Source organism: Ursus maritimus, unplaced genomic scaffold (assembly GCF_017311325.1).
Source record: "Ursus maritimus isolate PB19 unplaced genomic scaffold, ASM1731132v1 scaffold_24, whole genome shotgun sequence".
NCBI lineage: Eukaryota > Metazoa > Chordata > Mammalia > Carnivora > Ursidae > Ursus > Ursus maritimus.
This window is the reverse complement of record NW_024424897.1, coordinates 42,041,702-42,049,942: the sequence shown is the minus strand read 5'-3', so window position 1 is coordinate 42,049,942 and position 8,241 is coordinate 42,041,702. Positions and strand designations below refer to the sequence as shown.

Genomic DNA, 8,241 nt, shown 5'->3' with positions numbered 1-8,241 from the left:
GGAAGGTTGAGCAGGAGACACTGTCCTGGCTCTGAGGCACACCGTTCCAGCTTGTTCTTGATTACACAGATGAAAAGTTCTCACCCCTAACCCCGCTACTCTACTTCATACACCCAGGGCCTTGGGCCCTGCCCGGAGACGGAGGCCCTAAAGCCCCACTGAGAGCCAGTTCACTCAGGCCGAGAAGGGTTTCTGTAAGTCAAATGGCTCTGTAGTTTAAGGTTAGGACCCTTGCCCTCAGAGCTCTTGATCAAAGCTGACATGAGAGGACAGGGACATAAAGTGTTTTGTTTTGTTTTGAGTACACTTCATGCCCAACGGGCGGCTTGAACTCGAGCAGCAAGTGGTCATGAAGTTCTACGGATGGGAGCAGCCAAGAAGCGTTCCCTGGAGAACAGAAGGTTTAGGAGATGTGCTGACCTTCTGCACCCTGCCAACCTTGCCCCTGGGCTTCCTGCCTCGGGCTGGGGTCTACCTGGTATCACGGGGCAAGTGGTAGAAGGGATCCTGGGAGTAACGTCAACCATGGAGGCCTCGCACTTCAAAGTGAATTCATGTCACCATCCAAGAGCCATTACCGGCCTCTAGAGCACGTAAGCCTGCCCATAAAGGCCGAGGTCTCTGAAGCAGAGCCTCACTAGAGAAGAGGGAGAAGCCACCATCTTGAAAGCAGAGCAGACAAATCCTACTTGGGGACAAAGGATCAGATGGTGGTTACCTTGGGGCTGTTGACTGGGAGGAGAAGAAAGGCCCACAGCGATAAACGCCTACCTCTTGACTGGAGTGGTGGTTACACGGTATACAGACCGATCAAACTCATCCAGGCCTAAACATAGTGAGGTGCAGGAACTTTTGCGGTATGTAAGTTAAACTAATAAAAAGAGGAAGAAAAGCCCCCATTCACCCCACCACAACAATCACCATTACAAAGACAAAGTATGCCCAGGTTTCCAAATGTTCCTACATGCAGCCATCCTTGTCACTCTAGGAGAGGCACCCTGAGGTCTTCTACTCCCAGGACCTGAGCTGCGTGCAAAGGGTTGAGATGGAGAGCCACGAGCTAGGCCTGGGCTGAGCCAGGACTGTGCGGCATGAGCGCAGTGGAGTGGAGGAAGGACGAGAGGGAGAACACATTCCTCAGGGTTCCTTGACTCACTGCCCCTCCCATGGACTCCGTACGGCGCCTGACGAGGAGGCCCTTGCTGCCACTGCAGCCACGGCACGTCCAGCCACCTAACGAACCACCTGTCACCTGTTGCCGTGCCTGGAAACAGAGGAGGACGAGGACCTCCGGCATCAGCCTGTACCGACTTTCACCTTATGGCCTCCCACCTAAGCCAACCACAAACACTCCCCTAGGGCTGAAGCCCTTCAGAGAGAGCCTGTGACTGCACCAGGGAGGCATATGCCCATGCGGTCCCAACTGTGACAATCCTCAGGCCTCGTCCTAGGTGCTCCAGTTCCCACGCGAGAATGCCACTTCCTCGCATCACGGATGGGGGAATGGGGTAGCGCCCAAGTAGCCAGCTGGGGTCTGACAAGCATCCAAACACTCAGGGAGGCCTGCCCGTGCCAGGCACCATGCCAGATGCTGGGGCAGGGTGACATGTGGAGTTCACTCTGTCAGCACCCTGCTCACCTCACCACCTCACCCCTGCCTTTCCTGACCCGTGTCCTGGATCAGGGGCAAAGCAGGTACCCGGGCGCGACAAATGCCTCCACATGGGACAATGACTGCAGACAGGAACCGAGCAGTCCAGACATCAGATATACACCTCCTCCCTGAACCCATTCGCAATCCAGAGGCTTCAAATAGCCCAATGCAGTGGAGAGCGCGCACGCTCTTGCTGATTCTGCTCCATCGCTTAGCTGAGAATCAGAAGCACAGACTTGAAAGACGGATGGTCTTTAAAAACCATTTCTACCCAACTTCTTTTCTCACAATCACGAAACTGAGGCCCAAAGTAAGGGAAAGTCTTGCCGGTTGGTCAGACTGAGTGGATAGGATGAGTGTCTGCTAAGCACCCTTCTTCCCCGTCCTTCGGACCCTCCCTCCCCCATACGCCTGCCCCAGAGGCCAGAACAGCCTGGACAGGCAGAGAGGCAAGCTCTTGGCTCCTTCCACCCCCAGAACCTGCATGCGGGATCATAATTTCTGGCTCATTAGGGTAAGGATACATCAGCCTGATATCTTCTTCAGGGCCCTTCCAGACCATGACACGCCCTGAGAGGAGTCCCAGGGTCGCAAGCCACCACAGAGTACCCCAAGCCTGTCCAGGCATCCACAGTTACCCAACACTAGGCTTGGAGCCATCAGAACCACCAGGTATGCTGCCGGTGGGGCCGGGGCCTGAGCTGGCCCGGGAGTACCTGCAGTTAGCGGACGACGGGCTGGTGGCCCTGGATTGGGTCGTGGGACCTTGTCCCCGGGGCCGGCGGGTCACCAACGCCGGGGGCCTTCCCGCGGTGCTGCTGGTGATCCCCAATGCGTGGGGGCGCCTGACTCGCAACGTGCTCGGCCTCTGCCTGCTCGCCCTGGAGCGCGGCTACTACCCGGTCATCTTCCACCGCCGTGGCCACCACGGCTGCCCGCTGGTCAGCCCCCGGCTGCAGGCTTTCGGGGACCCGTCCGACCTCAAGGAGGCGGTCACTTATATCCGCTTCCGACACCCGGCGGCCCCTCTGTTCGCGGTGAGCGAGGGCTCGGGCTCAGCGCTTCTGCTGTCCTACCTGGGTGAGTGTGGCTCCTCCAGCTATGTGACCGGCGCCGCCTGCATCTCGCCCGTGCTGCGCTGCCGCGAGTGGTTTGAGGCCGGCCTGCCCTGGCCCTATGAGCGGGGCTTTCTGCTCCAGCAGAAGATGGCCCTCAGCAGGTGGGTAACGGAGGCCAGCAAGGGGGTCTTGGGCGGACGAAGAAACGGCCCTGCCTGTATCCAATCACATAGGCTTAGGGCAATTTGGGCAAAGTTCTCCTCGCCCACTTTCCAAAGCTGTCCAAACCCTCTAGTCTAGACAGAAACAGGGAAACAGGTTTAAAAGCCATGGACGGACTCAGCATCATTATGCTAGAACAGGGACTCCTGCCCTGGGGCCCCATGGCCTCAGGTCAGCCCCAGGGTGTCCTAGCAACCTGAGCACCTGCCCCACCTGCAGCAGAGGCAGCGACAGACGTTTACCACTTAACCCACAGCTTGTCAAATCAGCAAAGAGGGTTCTGGAAGCAATTACAACTGAATATCTGTGCAGAATGTTTCCTTATTAGTGTCTGAGCTTGGAGGTGACAGGAATCAGAAATTTGGTGGTATGTAGTTTACCAACATTCTCTGGATCTGACAAAGGTTTTGCATATTCCTCCATATTGATCCAAAAAATGTAAAGAATATGTCAACATACTTTAAAAAAAATTTCCAAAAGGAGAGCAATCCACCACTAGGGTGACAGGTGAGGCTTTGGCACTGAAGAGGCCTGAGTGACATTCCCACAGCAAATGACTAGGCCTCAGCTTGCACTGTTGGCTTCCTAGGAGGTGGCAAAATGAGGTCCAAGACATTCAAGCAGAAAGTGTGGTGTGGCAGAAAGACCTGGAACATGCAGTCAGACCCACTTCGGCTCAAATCCTAGCACTGGATAGGTGCTCAAAAAGTGGTAGCAATTGTGATTTCTCTTTCTTTCCTTGGCCCATTTTGTTCTGAGAAGGCCAAACCCTGAGCTCAACAATGGCCCAAAGTGCTGTCATGGCAGCCCAGGCATCTGAGCCGTCCAAGGCAGGGTGTTCTCATATGGTTTAATTGCCAGTTTCCATCCCCAAGTGATCCCTCCCCCTCAGTGCTGACTCGAGGCACCAGCTGGAGGATAAGGTGAGGGAAGTGGAAAGGAAATCTGGGCCTTTAGGGTCTGCCCTGCCCATGGAAGTTCGGGACGGAAAACTCGGGGCAAGCCTCTTTGAATGTTTCCCAGAGACACACATCCAAATTCAGCTGGCTAAGTCTTGACTGATCCACCCAAAGCACTGAGCTGCCCATCCTGGCCTCTGTGTCAGGGTGCCAGGCTCTCTCCGTGGAGGTGGAAACAGCAAAAATGTCCCTCTTCCCCAGAGCACTGGCTCTCAGGCTTCCCTGTGGGAAATTACCCTGTAAAGTAATTATACTCCTGGACACTTCCTCTGCTGCTCAGCCCTCTCTAGGAATACCTGTACCACTGCTCAAGGTTTGCCATTATCTGGACAGCACGTTAGCTTTTAAAAAATAGACTAATGGGGCACCTGCGTGGCTCTGTCATTAAGCGTTTGCCTTCGGCTCAGGTCATTATCCCAGGGTCCTGGGATCGAGCTCCACATTGGGCTCCCTGCTCTGTGGAGAGCCTGCTTCTCCCTCTCCCACTCCCCCTGCTTGTGTTCCCTGTCTCGCTGGCTCTCTGTCAAATAAATACATAAAATCTTTAATAAAAAAATGGATTATTATAACCTGAAGTAAAATGTTAATAATGGTGGTGGGTGGGGGGAATGTCACCTGCTGGTTTGGATAGTCTGAGCCAGGGGGTTCTAGGAGGGGTTCAGGAGGTGGCAGTTCAAAGCAGGTTGCCTACAGAGGGTCGGGAGTTGAGGTCAGGAGAGCTGTCACTGTGGCTCAGCAGCTGTGAAGTCATTTGCTGCCCCAGGGCTAGGCAGGTTAGCCATGAATGCAGGCCTGCTAAGAGCTGTGACACAGGAATGGGGCGGGGCAGGGGGGGATGCCCTGAATGCCAGCCCATGTTGCCAGACCTTTCCATTTCCCTAGAGAACCCAAATACCTGCATTTTATGTGAAATCTCCTGGTTTTAAATGATGACGATGAGACACCCTGGCCTGCTCTGTTGGTAGAGCATGTGACTCTTGATCTCGGGGTTGTGAGTTCGAGCCTTCCTTCGGGCACAGAGTTCACTTAAAAAAAATCTTTAAATGATGACAATGAAATGGAAGTTAAAAAAATATTTATGGCCAAAGGATGCTTCTGTGGGCAGAATCTGGCCTGCAGCCTGCCCCTCTGGAACTCCTGCAGTCAGTTCGTTTTCTCATTCTTCCCTCTCTTTCCTACCTTCCCTGTTCTGCTTCATGCTGCCAGGTACGCCTCAGCCCTGCAGGACACAGTGGACACCCACAAACTGTTCAGGAGCCGCTCCCTGCGAGAGTTTGAGGAGACCCTCTTCTGCCACACCAAGAGTTTCCCCATCAGCTGGGAAACCTACTGGGACCACAACGACCCCCTCCGGGATGTGGACGAGGCCGCTGTGCCTGTGTTGTGTATCTGTAGCGCCGACGACCCCGTGTGTGGGCCCCCGGACCACTTTCTGCCCACGGAACTCTTTCACAGCAACCCCTACTTCTTCCTCCTGCTCAGTCACCATGGAGGCCATTGCGGCTTCCTGCGCCAGGAGCCCTTGCCAGCCTGGAGCCATGAGGTCATCTTGGAGTACTTCCGGGCCTTGACTGAGTTCTTCCGAACGGAAGAGAGGATGAAAGGGCTGAGCAGGCACCGGGCCTCGTTCCTAGGGGGTCGGCGTCGCTGGGGAACCCTGCAGAAGAGGGAGGTCTCTCCCTCTTCCAATCTGGAGGAGATCTTTAGCTGGAAGCGATCGTATACGAGGTGAGGCCTGGCCCAAGAGCAGAGCTGAGCAGGCCAGAGTCCTGAAACGGCCGTGAGGACAGAAGTGGGCCTGCAGTCCGAGCCCTTTGCTGCTCATTCAGCCCCTTCTCTCTTAGACTGGTCTGTGGAAAGAGATGGAACTTCCAGCAAGCTGGTGCTCACTTTACCCTGAGAACACTCCTGCCCTAGGCTTTGCTCAACACATTCCAGCTCTTCCTGGTCAGCAGCTGGGCTCTCCTGTCACTGAGCTCATAAGCCAAAGAATAGCACCCTTACAGTCTATGGACTCAGGAGAAAATGCTCTGTCACTAGCAAGGACTATAGAGAAAATGGGTGTATGTGCGTCATTGGGAAGCTCTGTCCCACATAAATAATCAGCTCTCTGACCCTGATTCTCGAGCTGGAGCCACTCAATGTCGTGAGGACAGGATGTTTGTGTCTCAGTCCCACTTCCCTCACTCGGTTCTGTGGTTGTGGCACTCTGCTGACTTCATGCCGCGGCCGCTGTGGAAGCAGCCTCCTAGAGCCGCGGGGCTGCGTCAGTCTTGCGTGAGTGTGGGAAAGGTGGCCGAGGCATAAGTGCTGTGCTGAGACTGGGTTGGTGAGGACAACAAGGTACAAAGAGTGTGTGTCGGTCTTCCGGAAGGCTGAGGTCCTGCAGGTCTCAGTTGGGCTAATCTGGGGCTTCAGGCTAGGACTTCAAGCCTAGAAAGAACTTCAGGATGATTTTTAGGAAGAGGGAGTCCTCGCACACAGGGTCTGCTGGCCTCTCAGGCACTCTGGCTGCTCCCTCCAGTACCATTCCTGAGATTAATCCAGAAAGTCCTACCCAGAGCTGTTTTTCTTCTGCCAAGCGGGCTTCTTCTAAGTGGTAAAGAGTATAAATCTGCTATCCTCGGTGTTTTCTGGTTCGTTGCCCTTTTTTCCGACACTACTACTGGCCTCTTCCTTTCCAGAGCCTGGAGAGACATCTGGGACCAGAGAAAACAAAAGTTCCAAGAGGTTGGCCAGTGCTTGCTCAGTGATTTATGAATATTTCACATTACCACGCTTTTTCTGCTCAATTTATTCAAAAGGCCATCCGTGTTGATGTAGAAAAAGCTTCTTCCTGGATCTGGCCACTCACTGGCTGGTTTTATGGTGTTTGGTTTTATGAGGAATAATGCTGAAGATCAGAGTAAAACAAAGCATGGTACAGAATGATCCCACATCCTGGTTTGAACGAGGCCATTAAACGATATCGTAGGACATCTAGTTCTATGTGTTGCTACGAGCTTTTCCCTAAAGTTTTGTTTTAATTTGTCATCAAGAAAGAAGACACCTGTTTTGACAGGAAGGTCCCTCCTGCCCTCACAAACAGCAAACCAATTTTAAAAAGGAGAGACGTTTATCAAAAGCCACGTCCTATGGCTCGGTATGAGGAATTCCCGGGGCCAGAATTTCAGGTTTGGATAATCTTAGTCTAGCCATGTTCTAGATCAAATAGGAAGAAACTCTGAACTATCCCAGAATGCAGACAACACTCTATTATATCTAAGGCACATTATCCTGTCATGAAAAAAATCACTTCCCTCCTTCCTCATTTCTTGCTCCCCCTCCTCCACATTCATCATCTGACATTCTTTCACCCTTTCTGAGCAGGGGAAATAACAAGGAACTGAAATCTAAAGAAGCCGTTCTACTGCTGGTTTATAGCCCCCGTATAGGGCTTGCTGAGGAGGAATTACTGATGTCTGGCCACCTCCATTTCCCCAGCATCTGGTACCGTAGGGATTTCAGTTAATTAGGGTGCTGCAGTCCCCACCCCCATGCAGGACCCCAGGATCATTCAGAAGTGACTGCAAAATGGGAAGCAGCCCAGTGGGTTTTAACCTGTGGGGCTTACGGGGCCCGAAGGGCTGAGCTCTGGATTGTTTCTCTAGGCCAGATACTATGGGACTCTGGTTCTTTAAGGTAATAGCTTTTGGAGAAATTGTGGTTGGTTTTCTTTCCCTTTTTTATAAGAAAGTAAGCTTGCAGGGGTGGCGCATCGGTATATACATAGAACATTTTTCTTTTGGTTACAGCCCAGGCTTCATTCATTCCCTTGGACCCATGGCCCTAATACCTAGACCCTAAGGTATTTCTCCTCTGTGTCCCCTGTGCCACGTGTGCTTATAACCTATCTTAGGAACCTGCTTCTCTCTCATCATCCCATTAGAGCTTTTTCAGCAAATTTTGCCAAGAATGTGCAGTGGGTGACCCTGACCTTCAGTCTAACACTGAAGGGATCGCCCATATTGGCTCTGCTTTGGTGAACAGCTAATCATATGAAACCAGCTGGAAGAACCCCAGGCACACGATTTTTTTTAAGATTTTTATCTATTTATTTGACAGAGAGAGAGACAGCCAGAGAGAGAGGGAACACAAGCAGTGGGAGTGGGAGAGGAAGAAGCAGGCTCCCAGCGGAGAAGCCTGATGTGGGGCTCGATCCCATAACACCAGGATCACTCCCTGAGCCGAAGGCAGACGCTTAACCGCTATGCCACCCAGGCGCCCCAGCCCAGGCACACGATTCTAAGACAATATGTGACCCTTGAACAAAATCCCGTTATGAGTTTGAGGAAACAAGAAACAACAA

At 53.0% G+C, this 8,241-nt stretch overlaps 1 protein-coding gene across 1 annotated transcript; it reads left to right on the top strand.

Annotated features, from left to right (window-relative positions):
- The first annotated feature begins 2,214 nt into the window (after positions 1-2,214).
- ABHD15 (abhydrolase domain containing 15) lies at positions 2,215-6,891 on the top strand. Its single transcript, XM_008695552.2, has 2 exons — positions 2,215-2,873; positions 5,100-6,891. Exons 1-2 carry the CDS (start codon positions 2,215-2,217, stop codon positions 5,623-5,625), a joined length of 1,185 nt encoding a protein of 394 aa, XP_008693774.2. The 3' UTR covers positions 5,626-6,891.
- Positions 6,892-8,241: the final 1,350 nt, after the last annotated feature.

Bases quoted from the DNA above. Each gene is read 5' to 3' on its own strand.
- ABHD15 (XM_008695552.2), top strand. From the start codon at position 2,215: ATGACACGCCCTGAGAGGAGTCCCAGGGTCGCAAGCCACCACAGAGTA. The intron at 2,874-5,099 runs GTGGGTAACGGA...TCATGCTGCCAG, and splicing joins CAGAAGATGGCCCTCAGCAG to GTACGCCTCAGCCCTGCAGG.